This window comes from Callorhinus ursinus, unplaced genomic scaffold, assembly GCF_003265705.2.
Source record: "Callorhinus ursinus isolate GAN/ISIS: 27379988/994484 unplaced genomic scaffold, GSC_fseal_2.0 scaffold22, whole genome shotgun sequence".
Taxonomy (NCBI): domain Eukaryota; kingdom Metazoa; phylum Chordata; class Mammalia; order Carnivora; family Otariidae; genus Callorhinus; species Callorhinus ursinus.
In genome coordinates, this window is record NW_027397084.1 from 4,497,433 (window position 1) to 4,521,957 (window position 24,525).

Consider the following 24,525-nt stretch of genomic DNA (forward strand, 5'->3'; position numbering starts at 1 on the left):
ATTCCTTGGGATACGTCCATCGAGAAACTGCAAACAGGAGTGACCACACCCTGGTTTTGCACTAGGAAGTACAAAGCTTTTGTGTGTCATGGCCAGCGCTGTTCTAGAGGAGCCCAGCATTTGGCTGGCCTTTTTGCCCACAGTAGCCTTGGGCTGGTATCTCAGAGAATCAATATTCTGTGGATGCAACTGGGGCTGTATTCTTACCTATATGGGGCATTTCACAGCCCCTGGTAGGGAAGCTTATTCCCACTTTTTAGACATAAATTGTACCCAGTGGCTTCCCCCTCAGGATACCTCTTGTTGTCGTCTGCTGCTCCCAGCTCTATTTGTGTTCGAGCCCATATTTATGAGAGTATCTTTCAAAAGACGAAGTGAAGATGTCCTTGTAGTCTTTCTTTATTTTTAGAGAGTTAAAAACAACTGCCTCTCCATTTTATCTCTCAGTGCAGCTCTGGGTCAAGTGGTCTCACTGATTATCCAGTTGGCTTTCTGCCTTGATGCAGTTATAGAATCTTTTATTATTGACTTTGGAGCTCCTTGCAAGGTACTCCAAAAAAGCATTTTAAAATAGTCTCTGGTGGGCAATTTACATTTTAACTGCTCCTTTCATTACCCCCCTCAACACCCTCATATAGTTCCCCTTTCTAGAATTAAATAACCACATGATAGCTTTTGGGCCCCATGTCTCTCTTGGTTGTTGAACTTGGCCCTGCTGTGGTCTTAACTGTGCAATGATTCAGTTAGAGTCTCGTGATCTTTTACATTCATCACCTTTCTTCAACATTTGTTTTCAGGTTCTATGGCATCTTGCTAAATCAAGAGCAGGATAATTAGCGCCATCTTGGTTTGGTCTTTTGAGAGTCTCTCTGAGAATCCCTGGCACTGTGACAAGAGAGGGTGCTCAAGGAGTTGTGTGAGGCATGAGAATGGGGTGGGGGGGCAACAGGAAAGAATGAGGACGACCATTTTCCAAAAGTCCTTTGGTTCCAGATAAATGTAGTCTTTTTTCCCCATTAATTAATCCAGGATTTAAGACTGAAGATCTACCTGTCTCTTGGGTATTACTTTAGAGGCCGTAGTACTCTAGAGACCATCACCCTAGAAATACAGACTTGGGTTTCAGGTTTTCTGGCCTCACTTTCCTATCACACTTCCAAAACTTCCATGGCAGGGCCTGCCAACTCACCATTTATCTCTCTCTTTTCACTTTATCCACACTCATCTTCCTTAAGGACAGGCCTGACCTTACTCTGAAGGCCAAAGGTTCAGTGAATTTCTGGTTAAAATTTCTGGCAGAAAATAGCTCTTCACAAGCCCACTGCTAGTGTTTCCAAAGCTATAAGTCAGAGAGGACCCATGCCCCTCTCGCACACACGCATACGCAGGTTCCCATAATGTTCCTAACACCTTTGAGGCTAAAGTGGCTTTGGTCTAGGGTGGCAATCCTTACGTTGCCAAAAGTAGGGATTTTTCTTTTCTTTTTAAGTTTTCTCATGTTTTATTTAAAGAAGGAATTCTACATATGCCACGGAGTCCTTGGGGTGCCTGGGTGTTGCAGTCATTTAAGTGTCCGACTCTTGGTTTCGGCTCAGGTCGTGGTTTCATTCACCTGATCGAGCCCTGCCTTGGGCTCCGCGCTCAGCAGGGAGCCTGCTTGAGTTTTCCTCTCTGTCCCTCTCCCGCTGCCCCTCCCCCTATGTTCTCTCTCCTCTCAAATAAATAAATAAATCTTTATATATATATATATATATATATATATATATATATATATATATATATCTCCACCAAGGAGTCCAAAGGAGAGCAACAGCTACCACAAGAACCAGTGTATACTCAACTCATTCCATGATGTGACAGCTTCACAAAGATGTAGTAGCTCAATTGCAGGGGAGGAAAGCAGCCCACTCCCTTCTGAGACAGAAAACCTAAAGACAGTAAAGACGGTGGAATTGTGCACTCAGGAGAGATCCTCAACAAGTGGATAATAGGTAACCATCAGGAATATTTCACTTCTCAAATTTGGAGGAAATGAAAAATGAAGAAACCCAATACTGGCAATGATGTAAGAAAATAAGCATCCGCATTCTTCTGAGAAGAGAGTGATTTTGGAACAATCTGGAGGCAAATTTAGTAATATATATTAGGTGCCTTAAAATACGCATGCCTTTTAATTTAGCAATTTCACCTCCAGAGGGGGAGAATAGAGGTAATGAAGAATCTAGCTTATTAGAACTTCATTATAATATTAATTATGAGTAAAAACTTAGAAATAGCCTAAAGACCAAATAATAGGCAGCTGGTTTAATGGATTATGATACATAGGAATGATGTAGGCGATGAAAAGGGACATGGAAAGATGTTCATGATCTATGATTAAAAAAAAACAAAATTGAAAAATAGTATGCAGAGTGTTGACAATTGCCAAAAAAAAAAAAAGAGAGAAAAATCACCAGAGAAACTTGGTTTAAAAAAAGCTACATTTATTAGATTGATTTAAATAAAAAAGAACACCTCTTTGATAGAGTCTTAGTAATATTTCAGAAGAAGGGAGTCGGGAGAGGATATTTACAGGGTTTTAGAGCCAGAGTCCAGTGATAATAAGGTGGGTCTCACCAGGCAGGGAACTGGCTAGGATTGGGCACTTTTGGACATAAAATTTTGGATTGATGGGCACAGCAAGGTAAGGTCCTGAAGTAAATATTGTTGAGCAAGCTGCTGGTCCTAGTAAGTAAGCAAGTAGCAGGTTGGTTGCTATTTGTATCTAGTCCCAGTATTATGTGGCAGAACAACAGGAAAAAGTGCTTTGGCCATACCTGTTTATCATCGAGACAGAAAAGTTTATTGGTTTAGGTTCTCAATCACAGCTTTCTTTTTGTTAAAGAAATTATTCATGTTGACATTTCCATCTCACTAGAAAAAGTCTGGGAAGATAATTATTTACACATTAAAGGTGCTTATCTCCGCGTGGAAGGATTACAAGTGCTCTTTCATCTCTTCTCTTTCACCTCTTCGCATTTTCTAAATTTTCTCTAGTGAACATATATACAGGAAAAAAGATGTATTTGTTTGACTAATTATTTAGCCAGATAATTCCAGAACGATAGTATCCAGAGTCATCCTCACCTCAAAGCTTCCAGCCCACTTCTAAATAGAACACCCAATCTACACAGAATTTTGTGGCCAACTTGGGAACCTGGCTAAATCATGACCTAATCACAACCGTGCAGTCCAGTAAGCATCAGGCAGCTTTTCATCTTTTCAGACAGACAATGAAACGCTGTGTAGACTGTTTAGAAGGACCCATTGTTCAGAAGTCTATTAGAAGCGTTTTTAACTGACACAGATGCCTATTTCTCTCCTTGACTCACTATTATCACTCCATTTCCAGAATTCTGGTGCAGTGAGAGTCTGGGACTGCAGGCACATGAAGAGTGAGAGACGAGGTGAACCCAGAAGCCTAGGATACTGTCTCGTGATCTCTCCAGTCAACCACTAATAACTATTTTTCAGCACATAATATTTGCTGAGTGCTAGAGAAGGGGAGGTGTGGTACGCAAATTGGGTAATCTACACTCCATCCCTTAAATGAGCCTGGTTTTTAACTGGGGAAAGAAAGGGTCGTGAGGAGTGACTAACACACAAGCACAATTCCGGACACACAAAACGGCATGCAACCAAGACGGCTCCCCAGGTGGATGCTATGCTGGCCTCCGTTACAGTATTGGTAGCCCGGATCTCGTGTGGTCTAGACTCTGAGTCCTATATACGTTTAGAGATATGAAGGTTTGGGGCATCGAGATATCCTAGTTCAAGGGAGGTTAAACTCAAACTTTTTTTTAATGTCCATACTTCTTATTGACAACTTTTCCAAAATTTGGTCTGCTTTATTTTCTGCAGTTTGTAACTGCAGCTTAATGAACTATTTGCAGAGCCCCAACGTCGTGTTCATTGCACATAGATGTTGATTTCATTGAATAGAGACTAAAAAGATAGGAAAAAAGATGTGAATTGATTCCAAGATCCACTGAAGTTTACTTTAAAAGAAGAAAAAAAAAAAAAAACCCCACCAGTTCCTAATACCTATGTATTTTCAGCTTCTTTCCTTTAAGGAGGACCACAGTGAGACCTTCCAATAGATTGATGGTTCCAATTGGCTGAAATGTCATTTCCCTTTATAAAACCCTTTATTACTTATAAGTGCACTTTTTTTCTTTAAAGATTTTATTTAGAGAGATAGAAAGAGAGCACAAGTAAGCAGAGCAGCAGGCAGAGGGGGAGGGAGAAGCAGGCTCTCCACTAAGCAGGGAGCTGGATATGGGGCTCGATCCCAGGACCCTGGGATCATGACCTGAAGTGAAGGCAGCCGCTTAACCGACTGAGCCACCCAGGCACCCCATCCATAAGTACTCTTTATCAGGGAACTCATTATCCCAGACAAGGGGCCTTAGTAACCTTGTTGGAGAAATGGCCCAGAAAGGGGCTGTACTCAAGTTCATATAGTAACATAGTGACGGATTTAGGATTAGAAGTCCAATTTCCTGTTTTCAACCCTGAGCTTCCCCAAGTCTGATACCCCAGGCGTTTTCCCACGAGGTAAAATTTACTGGGGGTTCTGGGGATCTTAGCTATTAGACATAAAAATGAAAGAGACACAACTCACACTTGTAAGTATAATGAGACGCTCTTGTTTCGGAGTTCAATTCTTGGCAGGTTTTCTGGAACAGGACTCCGTTCTCAATGCCAGACGCCCGCACGGCCACCCGCGCGCCCCTTGGTTTCATTACAGCACAGCTGCAGAGAGATGAGGTCTCCTGTGTCCCCAGCCCTTGGTCAGCCTGCAGAGCCAACAAGGGAAACATGGAACACGTCTTGCCTGAGCAATCTGATGACCAAACCGGCTGTTAAAAACAACAACAGCGATAATGACAACAAACTTGGCTCATCCACCACTTGGATACCTTCGCCTGCTCGTAATAACAAACAAACAAACCCCCTCAAACAACCCAGGATGTATTACGGAACAGGAAACGCAGAGTTAGAGCCAGGATCACATTGGGCTGATTCAGCAGCTCGGTGGTCCCATCAGGTGGCGGACTCTCTCCATTCTTGGAGCCTTTTACAGTGCAGTGCCTGACGCTTGCCCCTCGTGGTCTCCAGTGGGGGGCAGTATTTCCAGGTCTCAAACCCACATTCGGAGGCAGGGATTTAAGGAGTCACTTCTTCGAAGAAGATCTTTCTCAGAAGTTCCTAAACAAATCTCTTCTCCCAATACTGGGTGGAACGTGGTCAATAACCCACTCTGAAACTAACTACAGCCAGGAGGACAGGCTCAGACCATTCATGCATCACCCCCTGGAACTGGGTCCTGTGAGGGTGGGGACTAAAGAGGGGTGGGGAGGAAGACCTCTGACCCAATCAGAGCTCTGCCAGAGGAACACAGGGGTGGTTGTGATGGAGGGAGACCATCGACAGCATCTGCCGCACCAGCTCTGAGCTATAGGCCACCTCTCCTGCCAGGACTTGTTCCCTGAATCAGGTGTTTCATCCCTTCTAAGGTGAGGAGAGGCTGTTCTGACAGGGCTGGAGAACCTAGGGATCTGTGAATGCTCATAGACGGCTTCGTCGGGTGTCAATGTTGGCTTCAGGTAAAACTTGCTGAAGACTCTGGAGACCTTAATCTAGAGTCAGTGATGTTCTAAGGGTGGGAATTTAGGCCAGGAACACTGATAGGGCCAGGCCACTGTGCGCAAAGAGAGAGCTTTGGGAGCAGGTAGACCAGTATTTTAAAGTACTCCTTAAATCATACCTAGAGAGTAGCTATTGACTTACCCCCAGGTATAATGATACAGATAGGAAAGTGAGAGCCATGAATGAACATCAGTGTGTATTTTTTTTTTTTTTACACCCGGCCCATGTTTTATAATAGGATTCAGCCCCGCTAAAATAAAAATGGATTTTTGGATGACTAGGTCACAAGCTTCTTGCTTTTCCTTTTGTTCTTCCTCTTTTTCTTTTTACTTGCTTTTGATTTTTAAGAATAATGAACATATTCTCTTTTATAATGGGAAAACAGAGTAACTTTTATTTGGGAAAAAAAAAGGTAGTTCACACTTGTCATTTAAAACAGCATGGGAAATCCCCACCTCAAATAAGCAGTCTGATGATTGCTTTTGTAATAGCTGAAAATAAACCAACTTTATTTGATTCAGTCAATACCAATCAAGACTGGAAAACAAATTTATTACTGGTTCAGATTCATGAAGAAAACATTCAGCAATATCTTCATTAAAACGCAATTTATATTTATTAAGGCTTGAAAGCAAGTCCTGCTATTTTGTCACCACAGTTAAAGGTCTTGAGAAAAACAAGTAACCATCATTTGGAGTGTCTTTATAAAATGTAGTGTTTGTTCTTTTATAAAAGCTAGGCATCTTTTGCTAAATTAGTTAACCCCTAGCTTTTAGGATGGGACAAACACGAGGTCAAGAAAGTAAGACAAAGTTCAAACATCAGCTGGATATTTTATATTTTAAGTATATGCATAATCATTATTGTGAAACTTCTAACTAGGCATAACATATCTTAGATAATTGGATCCTTTAAACTATGTTCTCCCCCCCAAAAAAAAACAGATTGCTTTTATAGAAACACGTATTAGCCGAAACCCTGTAATGAGGCAATCTTTCATTTTATTTTTTGGTTAGTGAGGGGAGCATTGGATCTAACTCCTCAAGTAACAAATAAAATGATGCACACTTTGGATCATACCTCATGGTGAAAGGAAAGCATCCTGCAACTAAGCTGGGAGAAGAATATTGGCAAAGGTAGAGGAATACGCATTCATGAAGGGGGCACATGTTACTTGATTTGAATGCTAAAAAGCACTGGATAGAAGACTCTGTGTCTTGTTTGCAGAAAGACTCGCCAATGGCTGAAGTCTGACTCTCAAATCAGCCATTAGGATCAGACAACCCCTAGCCAGGAGCTGTGCCACCTGGGGGGCCTGTTTTCTTTGTCCCACTCCCTTTGCTACACCGACGTGCTTCTAGAACAGCATCACTGTGGGTCTCTGGAAAGTAAACTGCTTCTTAGGTCATCGTGCCTGTGTTGCTAAACTCAGGGAAGGGTTTCTGAGGACAACAGGATTTACACTAATTATAAGTCCTCTGGGATCATTCAAGACTTCATCTCCCAAGAGGCCAGTTCAGGGCTTACCCCTACAGTAAAAAGAACTGCTTCCTCACCATGCTCCTTTTTAAACATGTCTTGGGACTAAGTTCCCAGGGAGTCCCTGGGAAGGTTCCTTTAGGGGTGGGAATGAATCAATGCCTCCTGCCCTTGCAAAGCTCTCAGGCTAATAAAACGTCCTACTGAGAAATTTCCTCTTCCTCAGTGGGCTCAAGGGGCTCCTGTTTCCTCCCTTCTGCTCAGATCGGCGGCCACGTGATTTCTTCAGAGATCCCAGGAGGCAGGCCGGTCTGGGGGTGGCCGAGGTGAGGATATGCGGATGTTTCTATGGAAAGGACCGTGCTGCCCTGACCTTCCTGAGCAATGAGCTAGGTCCCGGGGCTTTCTGGCACTCAGGACCTCACTCTACCCACAGGCAGCCCAGATGGGAGGACTGCTGAAGGTGACCGTCTATGGCGGGTGGCTTTTCTCACAGCGCATCACTAGGACAGAGGGCTGATGATTAGCTCGTTTTTCTTAGTTTCCTCTGCACAGGTCCCCAGGCTTGAGCCGGGTGAGCTTGGAAAGAGGTGAAACTCAAGGAGAACGACTGAGGAGTGAAATATTAGCTAAAACATGTTCCTTTTTCATCTGGCAGGTGAGTCAGATGGCAGGAAAATTAACCCAGACGGGGCATCTTCTTTTCCTCAGGTTCAAACCACATGGTTTCCCGGTCAGAAAGGCCCATGAACTTTCTTCCTAAGGTGTTCCATGATCATGCCATCTCTCACCCGTCAGAGGTTGCAGCCAACTCAGCCAGGAGTCACACCCGGCTGGCAGACCCGCATTCGAGAACCACTTGAAGAGACTGGAAAGTCAGTTTTGGCCAATTCTTGGTGGGTAGTGACATGACGTCAGCAGTTCAAGACTTAGATCATGAGAGAGAAGACCTGTGTGAAAGATTCCCAGGGAACATCGAGCCTCCTAAAGAACTTCTCTATCTTCACCCCCACCCCCCCAATCTGCTTTCTCACAGACCAAAATTGACCCGTGGATCAATCAAACCCAGGCATGGCATCTCCAACAAAACTGCCCCAAGCAAGCAAACCCCATGGCTGGTAGACCCCGTGGGCCTTTTGGCATCGACACTTCTCCCCCTGCCCTTTGCAGCCACCCTGGTTTGCGACTGCATGCCAACTTCCCTTCCTCAAAAGGCCTGGACAGCTGAGAACCAGACGCTGGTGTCAGCCAGATACACAAAAGCATGGTGACCTTCTCAGCACTGCAGCCAACAGAGACCGTCTGAAGTGGTGTTCCAGTCTGGTCTTCAGTGTCCCGTGTGACCGGAGCGTCAGGAAGCAGAGAGGGACTGAAGATGTATGCGCCAGTTGCCCAATCCACAGCCTGCCGGCCCTCCATTCACTCTCTCTGTCTCCCCGCAACGCAGTGGCTCTCTTTCTAGCAAGAACTACGATAGCATCTGTCCTTGGCCGTGGAGTTACCAACAAAGGGGGGGGGACACGGTGTTGCATATTCCTAATGCAGCCAAGCAGCTATTCTGATATTGGCGTGGGGCCAGGGGCAGTCCCCTAGATGGGCTCTCCAGCACTGACCCCAAACACACCGAAACCTGGACCAGGCCCAAAGGCTGAGCCCTGGTGTGTTTCCATCATTTCTGCTTGCAGATGCCCACGTGATCAGATGGGGTGGGCTGGGACCCTCCTAAGAGGCAGCAGGCTGGGGTCCCACGAGGCCAGCGAGATGTGGCAGGCGACCAAACGATGTTTCCCGACGCGGGAAAGGGGAATCTGCGAGGCCGGAGTTCCTTTGGGAGAAGCCGAGTCCTTCTGCTGCCGGGGGAGTTGGGGGGGGGGGGGGAGGCAAGGCGGCCGAGCTCAGGACCGGCTGAGGCGCTTGGCCACATCGGCGTAGGCCGACTCGATCTCTTTATCTGCCGCACAGGTGTTGGTGAACTCATCCCGCGCATAGGCGTTCTTCAGGTACCGCCACAGGCCCCTCATCTCGGCCGGGAAATCATAGTTGCGGTACTTCTTGGCCACAATCTACAACACAAACAGCAGGACAGAGAGGGCGTGAATGCACGAGACAAACCAGTGGGACAGAGTTAGTGCTGGACCTGGTGGGCGCGGGGGGGGGGGGGGGGGGGGGGAACCAGGGTGCGCATGCGTGCATCACTCAGGGCGAGCCCGCCGACAGCAAAAATGTTTGTCATGCAAGGTGGGGGTGCTGCCTTCTTTCCATCTTCTCTAATCTTATTTATTTTGTAAGTCAATATAATTTGCCCTTTGACCTAGGCATTCTGCCTCGGGGAATTCTCCTTAGGAAATGATCACAAAGATTTAGCTACCTATCTGTGATCACGTGAGGAAGAGTAAAAAATGCAATAGTGAAAAAATGGCAGAGGAAAATAATGTCCTGCAATAGGTACGTGGATAAATGCATTATCATAGGTAAATACAATGCCATCCTGGAGAGCCTTTACAAATGATGCTGCAGAAGTTCCAGGCATCTGGAAAACTCTTTGAGATCATTAAGTGGGTGCCTGGGTGGCTCAGTTGGTTAAGTGTCTGCCTTCAGCTCAGGTCATGATCCCAGGGTCCTGGGATTGAGCCCCGCATCGGGCTCCCCACTCAGTGAGGAGTCTGTTTCTCCCTCTGCCCCCTGCTCATGTTCTCTCTCTTGCTCTATCTCAAATAAATAGATAAAATCTTAAAAAAAAAAAGATTGCTAAGTTTCAAGTGCAGTGCAAAAAAATTAATAACGAATTTTTTAAAGTGCAGTATAATGCATTTGGAGAAATATGTGAGGTGACTAGAAGTATATGTACCAATATGTTACCAGTGGTTATGTCTGACTGATTGAATTATAAATTTTTCCCATCATCCACTTTTTTTTTTTACATAAACACTCTTATTTATAGGGGAGAACAAAAAGCATAAAAAGTAAGTCAGATGTTGGACTGTACATGCAGGTTCAATATATGATGTGGGAGTAAACAAATCATAATTTCTCTTCTCTTCTAGTCAGTAGCATAGTGGTTAAGAACATGGGCTCTGGATCCCCACCGACTGGGTCTGCAATTTTACTCCACTACCTAACAGCTGTGTGACCTTGGACTACTTAGCCTCCCTGAACCCCAATTTCTTTGTCTCTAAAATGAAGGTAATAATAGGACCTACCTTGGAGTAACAGATCAGTTAATACACATAAAATGCTTAGAGGGGTGGCTGGCTCATATTGAGTGCTCAAGAAACATTATCTCCTATTATAATTCACTGAGACCCATCTTCTGCCCATTTGCATGCAGAGAGGGTGACCTGTGTAGTTACACGGGGCCTCAAACTCAGGAGGGCTTGCTTTTGGTTCAATGCTCTGCTGTCACCATCTGGAAATTCTGAGTACTTTTTAACAGGGGCCGCTTTATTGTCACTGTACGCTGGGGTCTGCACATTAGCTGGTCTTGCTTCTAGTCCTCTGGGGCCGGCGTGGGAATAGCAAAGAGTAGCCTTTCTCCTAAGGCACTGACTTCTGACTCCTTTCCTTGCTTTTTTTTTAGAGAGGTCTTCAGACTGCTGGCCCTGGGATCCTCCCACTCAGAGAACCCCCGAGTTCAGCTACTCTGGGCTTTCATTTTCATTTTGGTGCCAGTGATGTTCAGGGTTCCCTGAAAAGCTCTGCTGAGTGAACACAATGATGACCTATTACATGAAAAGCTCAGCCTCATGGGTTTGACCACATTCCCAAGGAGCATGCATTTTCCTCCTCCGTTCTCCTGCATCAGTTTGGAAGTTGTGTTACAATAGTAAGCTCTGAATTGCAGTTACTGTTTTAGTATCCTCTCTCTCTTCCCTAGCTTGTGAGCAGTATAAGGAGAAGGACAGGAACCCCAGCTTCATTTTTATACTGCCTGATAATAACACTAGGATTTTTTTATTTTTTTAAGAATTTATTTATTTGAGAGAGAGAGAGAGAGAGAGTACAAGCTGGAGTGGGTAGCAAAGGGAGGGAAGAGCAGGCTTCCTGCTGAGCAGGGAGCCCCAACGATAATGCAGGGCTGGATCCCAGGACCCTGGGATCATGACCTGAGCCGAAGGCAGATGTTTAACCAACTGAGCCACCCAGGTGCCCCTCAATAACACTGTTTCTAAGAGTAGTGACACTAGCAAGCATTTATTTACTATGTGCTCTGCTCCAGGCTCTTTTAAGCACTGTGCAAGCCTCTTAAACCTCTAAATAACTCTATAAGGAAGAGTGCATTATATTCCCATTTTACAGATGAGGGAAGTAAGGCAAAGAGAAGTTAAATAAGTAAGGATTCAATAAACAGCTGTATTGCATCTTTACATCTCAGGTATCTTCAGGTATCCTAAATCAAAGTGCATCTAGAGTCAAATGGAAGAAACTCACTTAATTTTAGAGACTGCAGATCCTTAGCAATGAGCAGACTGAAGCCACAAGAGCATAAATAGGTTACACCACGTGACACAGGAAATTAATTCAACCAGTATCTTTTGAGTGATCACTAATGTTTATTATAGTCCTTGCTTTTCTTTTTTTATTCGGGTAGAGTTGACACACACTGTCACATTAGTTTCAGGTGCACAACACAGTGATTAGACAAGTCCATATGCTCTGCTGTGTTCACCAGCAGGGAAGTCCCCATCCGCCACCATCGGACGCTATTACAGTTATCATTGACTCTATTCCCTCTGCTGGGCCCCGGTATTCCCATGACAGTCCTTCCCTTCTCTCCACGCGGCCACCCAGCTGTCTGCAAACGAGAAAGGTAGGGCTGTACTCAGAATCCCTTGTGTGCCAGTTATCCTGCTATTGCTGCTTATCTCCAAACCACCCTTGTGTTTGTTTCTTTGGGACGCTGGGACGCATGGGTGGGGACTCTGCAAATCACATCTGTTCCGCCAGGGACTCCCTGTTAGGCTCTTCCAAGAGGGGGCGCTAGAGAGGGTCAGCTAGGCTGGAGGAGGAAGAAGGGCTGCCCCTTTCTGCCCTGGTCATCCCGTGCCCGTCAGACTCTCCTTTGCTCCAGCAGCAGCAGCTGAGTCCAATTTTCTTGTTTTGCCACCACTAGTGGAACTAGTGTCCTCACCCTGGCTGAGAGAGGCCAGCACACAACAGTGACGCCCTGCAGGGGTTGGGGGCCAGTCCCCTGGGCTGTCCCCTGAACTCAGCCCCCAGCGGCAGCTCAGCATGCCCCACCTCAGAGGTCCAAGGTTGGGCTCTGCAGGGGCCCCTCATCTAAGTTGCCAAGTTTTAGATCCTTCTGACCTCTTCCGTTTGCCTCCCCTGCCCTAGGGGGTTGTAGCCGCCTTATTAAGGTAGAACCTCGTGGTACACTTTGCCTTCCTAGTACTTTAGTACTTACTGCTTCTTTCTATTAAATTCTCTTGGTTAAGAGAACTGGTTTGGGGTGGTCACCAAGGAAGCCACATCCCCACAATGCTCTGTCCAGCTTAGGTGCAACTAAGAAGCAAAGGGGATGGCCTCTGAGTCCCCTGGCAGAGCACTCGCCACAAGCAAATGCTGGGGCCAACACCCACTGCCAGTTCTCCTTGACCTCCCCCTGTTCACTGCAGGGTGAGGGTCCCCTGGGTTTGCCCAGGAGCCTTTGAGAAGAAGCTGTCCTGGCTAAGGAGCAAGACCAGGCAGGAGGGACGGGTCACAAACTGACAGACGGAGTGGCCTCAAGTCTCTCCATGCTGGGATTTGTTTTCATTTTTAAAGGATGCGCTATGAGATTTAAGACAGCAGAAGGGAGACTTATGGATATATGCTTGTGCTTATGTCTCCTCTGCCGTTTGCTTCAGGGGCTGAAGCAGGTCACCGTGCTAGGCAGGGGTCCCAGGGGCCACTCCAGAAGGCCCGCCATGCCCCTCCCTGCCCGGATCTGCACGCCCTGAGCCTTGGCCACATCGCTGGTTCTTTCCTCACATATTGGCTTGCCTTGAGGAGATGAAGGGAGGACTAGAAGGGAGCCGGACAGCGAGAGTTCAAACCAGGCTTTCAGGGAGAATGAAGATGAACCTGAACGAGAGCCAGGTAAGAGAGGGAGAGCGCGCGAGAGAGCGCGGGGAGGATGTGCACACGGAGCTCTGACGTTCACAGGAACTTCCATGCTCATGGTCTGAATTTGCTCTTTCATATGAAAAAAGTTGGCTCCCACAGCCCAGATTAGGTTTTGGCATCAGGAGCCAAACTGGAGGCCTGACTTGGCTCCCCCTTCACTCTTTCTGCAGGACAGGGCTTTGCCAGGTCTCTGGGATCTGATAAGCTGGATCAGCAGAAATCCAAGGAGACAGAAGGCGAGGCCCAGCCTTTGTCCCGTCGCAGGCCGTCCTCCCTCGGATCCCCAGCTTCTCCAAGTGAACAGCTCACTGAACTCCATCCAAGGACACGGGCGGAGCATCGTCCTTTAGGGCTGGGAGGAGCAGGAGGAGTTGGACAATGAAGCACAGGGCCTTGGGGATCCATTTGTTTACCTTATTCGACAGGAAATTCTTGCGCAGGTAGTCAATACATGTTTGAGTAAGACGGAAGGAAGGAGCAAAGGAGGAGAGAAGAAAGAGGCGAGAAGGAATACACACTTCATAATCTCTTCACTTAGGCAGGAGAAAAATGAATTTCCAGAAAGAGTCAATGACTTGCCCTGGCTCGTGCTGTTAGTGGGTGGCACATACAAGACTAGCATGTGATCTCATGACTTTCTGAATGGGGGGGGGTCTTTCCATTACGTCACGCTGACACACTGGGACGGAAGTAGAATCATACCATCCCTAATGATGCCACTTGTTCCTCAGGAAAAGAGAATAAAAGATGTTTCCGTGGGTGTGGTGGGGCATGCGGTCATTAAGAACTTCAAAGACATGGAGCTTGGCTGGACTTACAAGTAACCATTGGCTTGGCCCCGAACCCAAAGCGTCTTCATATTAATAGATTGCATTTGCCCAGCCCATCAGGAATGGCACATGTGATTCCGGCCCAGTCCCCAGCTCGGACCAAGTCCCGTGGGAACACCGGTGCTTGCACAGCTCGGATTTCAATTCAAGCTGGTTGTGCTCTGACTGGAGGGAAGCCCACATCTCTAGCTCAGGACTTTAGCTGGAAGACGACAGGCAGCTATCCAGCAGATAAATGATTGAATCTGATTCTTCTTAGTGAAGGGCAGAAGGAAAATGGTATGATAAAGACACAAGCGAGGTGATCAAATGGTCAATCAATGAGTATTTATGAAAGGGCCACCATGTGCCCACCATCGTGCTTGGAGAAGCCACTATCCCCATAGAACCTACTGTCTGACTGAGACATATGATATAAATGTGTATAAAAGTAGAGAACAGTCTAGCGGTATGGTCCCACTGTGTGTTTTGCTCAGCTGGTGAAGGCCGGGAAAGGATGTAAGAAGAAGCGTTAGTTTAGAGAACAAACATCAGGGCACACAACTATCATCGTCTTCAAAGAAGGTGGAACGGAGCAGCCCTGATCCATGCTGCTCTGGAGAACAAAGGGGAGCAGGGAGGCTGTTTGTGCTCAACATAGGAAGGATGTTCTTAGGGGTGTCTGTGTGGCGCAGTCGGTTAAGCGTCCAACTCTTGATTTCGGCTCAGGTCATGACCTCCACGTTGTAAGATAAGATGGAGCCCCACATCAGGCTGTGCGCTGGGCGTGGAGCCTGCTGGAGATTCTCTCTCTCCCTCTCCCTCTGCCCCCCTCTTTTTTTTTTAAAAAAAAAAAAAGGAAGGATGTTTTAATGATCAGAGTCATCCAAAATGATAGGGCTGACTCGTTAGGCAGGGAGCTCTTCATCGTCAGAAGTGTGCAGCGACAGCTGCATGGAAGCCTGTCACAGACACGTGGAAAGTGGTCCAGTGCGGGGTGGGGGACAGTTTGGGATGACCTTAGAATTCCCTTCTTTCCAACTCTCGGATCCTAGAATTCTTATAGGACAGGATTACACTGCATTTGATCAGTGTAGGACAAACGTGGCAAGAAAATGATGTCACTTCTTGCAGCCTCCAGCCCTTCAGCTGATAGATGAGGCAGAGGATACACACCTGCCCTAGGGAGTTACTGGAGCGAATGAGAGGCTTGCATAGAAAGCAACTTCACAGAGATGTAGGGGTGTGGCCAGTGAAAACCTGAGAGGCAGAGGCAAGGAAGAAGCTCTCTCTCTCTTTATACATATATGTATAAATGTATGCATATACATATATATATATGTATAACCACACATATTATAACAATAGCAGCTACTATGTACTGAGCCTTTATAATATGCCAGTCACTGTTGCTCCATATTATTCTCCTAGCCAAGAAGTAAAAATAAGAATAAGAAGTAAGTAATATACGCCTGTTTTACTGAAGCTCGGAGAGTCTCTACAGCCAGCAAGCAGTGGAGGCTGACTTTGGGTTTGTATTCCTGTGACTTCAGAGCCCAGGCTCTGGACCAGCAGGTGGCACTGTCCTTGACTCATCCACGCAGGTGACGCGGGCCTATGATGGAGTTGGATAAGGCAAGCGACCTGCAGGTAGAGCTGTCTTACCTTGACCACATGGAGTTTGGGCAACAGATTGCAGTCGGCCAGGGTCAGTTCGTCCCCATCTAAGAATTTGCGCTGGGACCTCCTGTCTTCATCCCCGCAAGTGTTGGCATCGATCTCCTCTGGGAGAGGGTTGTTCAGGTAGTCATCCAGTTTCTTCAGAGCCCTGGTCAGGCCTCTCTCAAGGGCTGGCATGAAACAGCAGAAGAATCTTCAGTCAACCTTCCTGCCACTGGAAACAACCAGGGGTCTTCAGAGTAAAGGAGCCTATCCTGAATTCTGTGCCCCACACTACAGAATACCTGCAAGCCATTAATACAACGCAGCAGAAGAGTGTTAAGTGGTCTGAAAAAGCAAACCTTAACAAAACAATAAACACTAGTTAATCCTTAAAAGAAGAAAAACATAAATATACAAATGCAACCATTAGGATATATATCGAAGTTTTTAAAGTGCTCATCTCCAGTAGATACAATAATAATAGTCAACTTTCATTTTCTATTTTGCTTCTCTATATTTTTCCAATATTCCACAATTAACCCACATAATAATTCTGTAGAAAGAAAGGGCTATTCACTAAGTAAATGACTGTTTAGAAAGTCTAGGACAGAGATACGCATCAGACTTTGTGGAAGCATTAACTAAGGAAGCACCAACTGAGCCAACCTGAGAAGGGGGAGTGGGGGAGACAAGGCTCCCAGGAAGACACAACGTAGGAAAGTAAGCCACCCTGCTTGGTGTTGCCCCTACAGGACCAATGGATACCAGAAGGGCAATACTTCAGTTTAATCTAGAGAAGGTTGTTCTAAAAATCAGAGATGTCCACAATGGAAGGGCCAGTGCGCCAGGCAGAGGGCTCCACCAGACACAGCTGCATGGAAACCTGTCAAGGACACACCTCAGAGAATGAACATCCAAAGGACACAGTGTGGCAGAAGACTTTTACAGTCTTGCCCCAATAATTTCCTATCCAGTAATTCATTTAGACACAAGAGTAGAACAGAATATTCAAACGAGCAACAGCTAGAAGCCACTATCACTCAGAACCAATCCATCGAGAATCTCACAGTCAATTCCAGGCACAGAACACTGGCCACCCGAGCTCCGAGGACAGGGGTGGAGGAGGCGGCTGACTGGGCCCCCAGCCACTGCACCTGTGTCATCACCCCATCTCCAAGGCTGTTTTTTCCCAGACTCCAGTGTAGAGTGTGATGCTGAGGTAATAGGAATCAGTCCTGATGTTAATTCTGGCAGATGAAAGAGGGATGCTGCCCCGGGGGGCAGAGCCCAGAGGATGGGGACTCTTACTTACTTTTTCCCAAATGTGCCTTCTGTTAGCCACTCCTCCATAACCCAAGTTTGTCTTTTCATAGAAGGCCTTTGTTTGAGACAATAAAACACCACCAGCCCAAGATAAATCAATTGAACACTTACTGGAATGTTTGAAAACAGGCTAGAAGCTGGACGTAGTTTCTCAATACTTCCTTCTCCCTGGTGTGGCATTTGAACTTGTACTTCATCATCTGCTTTGTGTTTCCAGTTTGGGAGAACAGAGTGAGCAGGGCTGGGAAAAAATGCTTGTATTCCCCTTAGTAATTGTCTAGACTAGGATGGGATTGCAAGCCTATTCAAGGACAATAGCAGAGGGTGGGGACCGAACAATAGTCATTATGCGCCCCACCCCCACCCCCGCCGAAGCACTTGTGATCTATATTGGGTTTGTTTGCTTCCTTAAAGCCCTCCACCCCTTTCAGTGATGGCGATTATGACAAAATCTTGATTCTAATGGAGAAAGGAAAAATCAAATAGAGTGCCTGCTGAAATCGGCCCAGTGGGTATCAATCCAAGCGACAGAGACGGATGAAAGGAAATGAAATGTTGCAGACTGTAATTCCAAAATGCCCACTGGAGACCCGAGCAGGCCATTACATGAGTCTGTGCCCAAGTCCCCCAGTGTGGGAACGATCATGGCCTTTGGTAAAAGAGGCCTAGAAGAGCAACTGGAGCTCCTTGGGAGGACAATTCTGGATACATCTCAACTATGTCTCCATGAGCTCTTGAGGTGGAAGGATTAAGTGTGGCAGTGGGCATGGCTGTCACCTTATGCCGTAGCTGCAACATCTAGGTGACACCCCGAGGGGGCGTGTGCTGAGGATGTCCTCCGCCGGTCAATGTCATCACTCGAGTCTGTGTATTTTTGATCAGGAACGTGAAGGGCGCAGTTGGTGGTAATCATGGTAGAAGGAAGAGGAGGCGAGGCAGCAGGGGAGGGGCTGTGTGGCCTGGAGCTAAGCCGGTGTTTAAATTTCAACCCTGCCCAGGATGGATTTATTATGACGCTGCTCAAGTTTGAGCTTCAGTTCCCTTCATCCCATGGGCCCCTTCCAAAGCCTTGAACTTGATTTTTTTTTAAAAATTCCTTATTTGTATTTATTCTATTGGCTTCAGACCCCACAAATCTTGGGAACGTCTCTGATCCTGGAACTCACGACCAAGTGTGACCTTGGGCAAGCTCCTCAACGTCGCTGAGTTTCAGTTTTCTTATCTCAACGGTGAGATGAAGATCCCCAAACTTCCTAAGGCCTGACTCGGATTATGCAGGGAAAAGTGCCTCATACAGTGCCTGCCCCGTGCTAGGACATCTCTATGATTTGCTCTTGCTCGTGCAGGACCAAATGTGACAGCTATCTGCTCTCCGTCCCTGACCCCATACTCTCCATCAGTTATTTCCTCAAAACTCCAAGGTGCGGCAGAGAATGAGAGATTCTCAAAAGCTCCAGTTCCGAGGCCCAGGCCCCAGAGAGGACAATCAACAGCCCAGAGTTTTGCATCCCATCCTGATGGAATCATGTACAGCCACAGCCCTGTCCCGGACGCTCCATCGGGGATCCTGCTTGGTGATGCGCTTTGTGAGAGACATGGCCGGGGTGAAACAGACACAACATGTCTGTGCTAACACACAGCCATTCTTCTCGACTAATGGATACCAGCACTGATACAGCCTCTGCCAGTTCTTTTCCCTCCTACCTACCAACTTATTCCTCTGACCCTGGCTCGATCTGGCATCCATAGAATTCAATTATCTCTTTTGGCCCACAGCACCCGGGTCAGAAAACCGCTGGTGTTGAACTTTCTGCTCAGATAAGAGTGAGGGGGATTATGAAAGAAACCAGAGTGACAAGGAGATGTTAATCCCGTCAGTGTTCGCATTTGAAACCCTCCTCTGAGCAGCAGGATGGGGTAACCCTCAGACCACAGCAAGCCTGAGGCCAGGGGACCCTGAGACCCGGGAGCAGTAGAGGCCCAGCCTTGACTGCTCCCCCCGTCCTTTAACTGCTGTCTGCCCCTCTCCACCCGCCCTTCCCGTAAAGATTTATTCGGTACCACCCGCAAATGCACTGGGTAAAATATGTGACGAGGAAACAAGGGGAATAGTTCATAAATATTCTCAGCCATATGCAAACAATCTCAAATTTATTTTTCTCCTTTTTAAGGAGGAAAAAAAAATCCACCCATTCCATGATCACTTCCAGATTCATTGAGGTTGATATTACATAAGAACCAATATTGTTTTCTCGTCGTAGAGAAATAATGACTTGGAAACGGCAATTTGAGCTAAGAAAATAATATACTCTTACCAGGGCATGGAGGCTGAATGAGGACTCAGGAGCCAAGACTCTAGCTCAGTCTCCAACCAGCTCTTGCAAGCACGGCTCAACCCTGCTTTGCTGGCATGCTTTGTGCAACAGGGGTATCAGCAAACACCACACAGACTCTTTGGGGCTCAGAACTCACGTAGAGCAGAACGGATGTCAAAGGTGTTCTTTGAAAGGACAGGAGCAGCTCTGTGGGTCCAAGGTCCTGTAGCCTCAGCTCCTCACGTGTGTTTTCTCTCTGGCACGTGAAACTTGCAGAGAGGTAAGAACAGGGGGCCACCTCTGACCACCAGCTGCAGCCTGGATGGGCATCTGTTCAATTCTCCCATGGAGAAGACAATCATGGCTATTGGGAGCTGGCCCCGGGCCAAGGACCCTCCATCCCGCTGTGCCTCTCACATGGCTCTGATCCAGCACCAGCAAGAATTACAGTAACTGAATGTCTGAAGTAGACTGGGGATGTTTACACAACCTATCATTTAAACACACAGTGAAGCTATTGAGATGGGAATTATTATTCATACCCATTTAAGAGATAAAAAATTGAGTCTTAGACTTTCCCAAGGCACACACGCATGTGCAAGCCAACCGTTCCCGGGATGCACACTGAAATTGTACCTTGTTTGGTTTTTAACTGCTGTTGTCTTCCTTACGAGCACCAACCCCTGGGTAATGGGAGAACGACAACTTTATTTTAGTCTGTTCTGGATTACAGCCTAGTCTGATGTAATGAACAGTCCCTCTAGAGAATTCTCAGTCTCTTTTGCATAAAAATGCTCAGTTTCTCAGAAAGTCTCCATCTCCTCTGCTCTTCTTGCTGAGTAAATGGGGGGGGGGGTTGCTGTGACCTTGTGGCCTTGGGGAGATAGGGGCCCTGGGATCAAGCGGGTAGAAGGCTTTGGGAAGCTTCCACAGGTCCTGTGTCTCTTCTCAGTTACCTCTTCTCAGCGAAACCTCCACTTCCTTCCAGATGTTGACCCTAGGGTGGTGGTCAGAGGTAGGCTGTCCAGCTCCCTCCAAAGCCCTGGAAGGTTACCTAAGCAAAATGCCACATGGCGCTTCCTAGATGCATCTCTGGTTCCCTGACCCTTCTGTTTGTGTCTTCTCCTTCATCCCCAAATCCCCTGGGCCAGAAAGGGTATGCTTTCCTTTATATTTTCCTATGTCATATAATCCACCAACCACAGAACAGCAGGTCTCCCTGGCCCACTGCACGGACCTAAGGGCCATTTCTTCTCTATGAGCTGAGTCCTCTAGGCATGGTTCTTAATGTGCTAAAACTGAGAGATAAAGGAATTTAGAACATTTTAAGACAATAGCTTGGCTTGTAAGGCTACTGTCTTGTTGAAAATGCTATTTTGAATCAGCAGCTAAATATTGAATGCTTTTTTTTCTTTCTTAGAATTCCTTCTACAGAATTCTTATCTGTCATGGGGCTGATGGATGCTCAGGACAGGTTGGAATCATGTGTTCAAGAAAGACAAAGAGAAAAGTATTTTCAAATGTTAGCCCTGTTCAAGTAAGGAACAAAATCAGGATTTAAAAACAGGATTGCTGGATTCCAAAACTTAAATTTCTTTTACTCTGCAAAGCCATCTCTGGGTGCCAAGAACTGACCCATGGCTCTTTGGGAGTCCACTCAGCCTTCCATCTTCCTTTCATGCTGTAGACCTTTCTCACATGCCCTTGTTTACCTAACAAGAGCGTGGCTATTAGGGCAGCACTCCTCATGCCTTACCTTCCAGCTAATTTGATAAAATATCTGTGTTCTTCTACTAATGGCTTGATTTTAGCTGGAATTCCTGGTGCTCTCAGTGACCATCATTGGGTCTAGAAGGAGTTATCTCTGAGAGAGGAGCCTACCAGGACCCTGCACACCATTTCTCAGCAACAAACACTAACTTTGCCCCTACTCAAGGCCAATGCTGTCACATTGTCTATGCGACAGCAGAACGGTCTCAGTGAAAAGAGAGAAATTCATTTGAGTTTTTCCTATGATGAAAGAAATATCCAGATAGAGAAACATCCAGAGGACTGGATGAAGTTTTTCCTTTTCATCTCTTTCGATATCACGTCAATATAACAACAACAAAAAAAAGCATAGCTGTGGTTTGAGGGAGGCCACAAAGGAGATTTCTCTGGCCATCACCGTATTCTTGGAGAGAAAATACAAAGATGGCCACACCTTGTTGGCATTTGATCACTGTTTTAAACATGAATGATAATGTGACAGGAACAGACAAACACAAAAAAATCAAAGAGTAAGAATGTAGTATCATCTCTCCCTCACCTTTCTGGAGGAAGAAGCCTTTCCTCCGAAACAGAGAGGTCATATTGCTTTACACAGATGCCCAAGGGCCAAAGATCTAGAAGAAAGGAAGAGGCTATGCAGACGGAGAGTTATGGGGGTGGGAGAAGAGGGGGTGCAGGTCAGGTGGGCAGGAACATAAATATTGTCATAAAGAGGACAATTTTAACAGAGACGAAGATGTTCTAAGGCAGGGGGTGGGGGTTGGGACATTTGGCTCTGTGCCAGGCAGTGTAATTCCCTCCCCCGTAAGAAACCTTCCGTAAAGATCGACATTCATCTTTCAAGTTTAGGGAATTGGAGTCACGTGGCTTTTCTCTGTTGCAAAAGTCCTTAAAGAGAGAAAATGTAGCCCAGCTATAGTTGAGTTACATAAGTATGAATGACCACATAAGGGCAAAATTATAAGCAGGTGGGAGCTGGGGTTCATACCCTCTGACCCACAGTGACCCTTCTGGAACACACAGCAGTAAGGGGTAGCTGATCCGCGTGGTCCTTTTGTCGCTCAAAGCATTATCTATGCCCAGTCCTTCAACCGCAGAGGTAGAAGATGGGAATGAAGCTTTGTTTCAGGTGTGGTGAGCCCTACTCTCCTGTGCCTGGGCCCTTTGGGTACGTTAACACATCATGGATATCAGAAGGGAAGGGGACAGAGAGATTCTGGGTTGGGTGTCACGTAGCCCTGCACTAGTCTTCTCCGAGAGGTCTCATGATCTCAGACACAGTCACAGAGCGGCACATCCACTCTGTTTTTGAAGAGATCTGAGTTCGAATCCTACACGCGTTATGGTTGTTCACGGGTTGCTGTTAAAGCATCTTCTACAGACCCTGGTGCACAGAGGGACTTAACAAAAATGAGCTATGATGATTACAGCTGTCGAACTTCAGTTTACAAGAGGATGTGAGGGAAGGACAGACTGAGTGCCCCTCCAGGCAGAAGCCGGGTGTCTGAAGTGAGGCTTCTCTGAGCATCCCGGAGCCTCCCAGGTGCAAAGGGAAATCCTGGACAGCTCGGAGCATGGAGTGTACTCTTGTATTTCCAACACGTCCGCGATCCCAAGTTGCCTGGAATCATCATCTCTTTTGGGTTTGGCGTTGCTCTCTCCAGGCTATGGGACTGTGTCAGACTTTCTTGGTCTGATAGTTTGGAGAATTCATGTCCACCTTAGGCATGAGACCAAGAACATTAGACTTGGCCTCACAGCCAGAGAGGAGGATGTTGTCAAATGGGCTCTAGCTGTGAAAGACCCAGGGGCTCCCATGTGGGAAGCCATTCCCAGGCTCCGTTTCTAGGCACTGGTGAAAACAGGAAAGGTGGGAAGACAAACAGTGGTTTATGAGAAAGCAAAATGCAATGGCAACTTCAACAGATTCCCTCCTGTTCCCTCTTGCAGTGTCAGCTGAGCTTGAGAGGAGTCTGTAGTTCCTGCTGCCATGGGTATTGTTTGTTTGTTCTAGAAAAGATTTCAGCCTTGAATGGGAGGGCGATTTAAATGACAAACTCCCATGGTCCTTTCCAGTAAGAGGTCAGCAAATGATTCTTTAGTCCCAAGGCAGGATTCAGGTCTCACAACTATGGAGGACTGGAGTATGGGACACTGTTGAAAACCCCCTACCCTCCTTTGGTGGAGAGACTCACCAAGTGAATGGTTCTGTATTTCTTTGAGATATTCCTAAGTAGTCAGGGATTTTTCCTTGAAGAAGAGACAGATCCTCTGTATAGCTTCTTCCCCAAGCCGTATAGGGGATCATTGTGAAGAGTCAACACAAATCAACCTGATATTTGCCTCATGTTGAAAAGTATGACTCCCAATAAAAAATATACTATATATATACACGTTCATACACATACACATGTATGTACATACATACAAAATATATATACACACATATATATACATATACACACACATACATTATATATATATATATATAGATATATTTAAGGCAAGTGTTTGGCGATCATTTGCCTGTGTTTAACATACCAGCATGGTAAAGATTTTAGGACAACCTTGGCATGCTTTTCATAAAATATTTTTTTTAAGTATGAAGGGAGGTATGCATAGTATAGACACTTCCAGATTCCGATAATTTTCTAAATCTAAAAGCCACAGTGAATTCGAGAAGAAAGATGATCATGTATGTCTTCAAATTTAGGTTTCCTTTTGTATACACACCCTGTACCCTGTAAGCTCCCCCAGTGATAACTTATCAACTGGAAGAGAGAGAGAGACAGAGAAAGACTGACTCCAACTGGAGCCAGCCAGTGGAAAGAGGAAGAGGCAGAAACCGGCCAGCCAGGGCGGGTGTGAGCTAGCTGGGGCAACCCACAGAGAATGTGTTCCCTGGTTAGGGAGCCCTGCCCAGACTTCAGCCACGGGGTGGTGGCGACCTCTCCTGGCCTGTCCTCACCCAACAAAAACTGCATCTTCCCCGGCCAACGCGTAAAACATGTATGTGTTTTCTATTAGGCTTTCCAGAAACTCATAAATGGTTGTAAAAACCATTGTGCTAATAGAAAGAACAACATAAATGCTGACTGGAGCTATTAATGCTGGTTGTAGTTTATGTAGCCGACTGAATCAGGCTGAAAACTGAGATTTTTATGGTTACTTTGTAACAGGTTATTTTTAAGTATCAGGCCATAGATTAGGCTCAGTCCTCATATTCAAACACTCGGAATGAACTAGTCAAGGGAGATACTTTCTCGGTCCTCTGTCCAGCATTTGGACCCAGAGACCTTCTTTCTCAACACTCCCTCCCTCCAAACACTTAGACTGAAGTGATTTAGCCACATTTTGTCCTGGTCACCCTC

The 24,525-nt window shown here is 46.3% G+C and overlaps 1 protein-coding gene across 3 annotated transcripts in view; it reads right to left on the minus strand.

Annotated features, from left to right (window-relative positions):
• Positions 1-6,226: 6,226 nt before the first annotated feature.
• CLIC5 (chloride intracellular channel 5) overlaps positions 6,227-24,525 on the minus strand; it is a 164,513-nt gene continuing 146,214 nt past the window's right edge. For 2 of the 3 annotated variants that reach the window (XM_025890475.2, XM_025890476.2), the window contains exons 5-6: positions 15,750-15,934; positions 6,227-9,233 (exon numbers count right to left, since the gene is read on the minus strand). In XM_025890475.2, coding sequence (XP_025746260.2) covers positions 9,066-9,233; positions 15,750-15,934 — 353 coding nt within the window. In that variant the 3' untranslated portion in view covers positions 6,227-9,065. The remainder of the gene's footprint in view (positions 9,234-15,749; positions 15,935-24,525) is intronic. The other variant, XM_073905036.1, reaches the window with a different exon arrangement.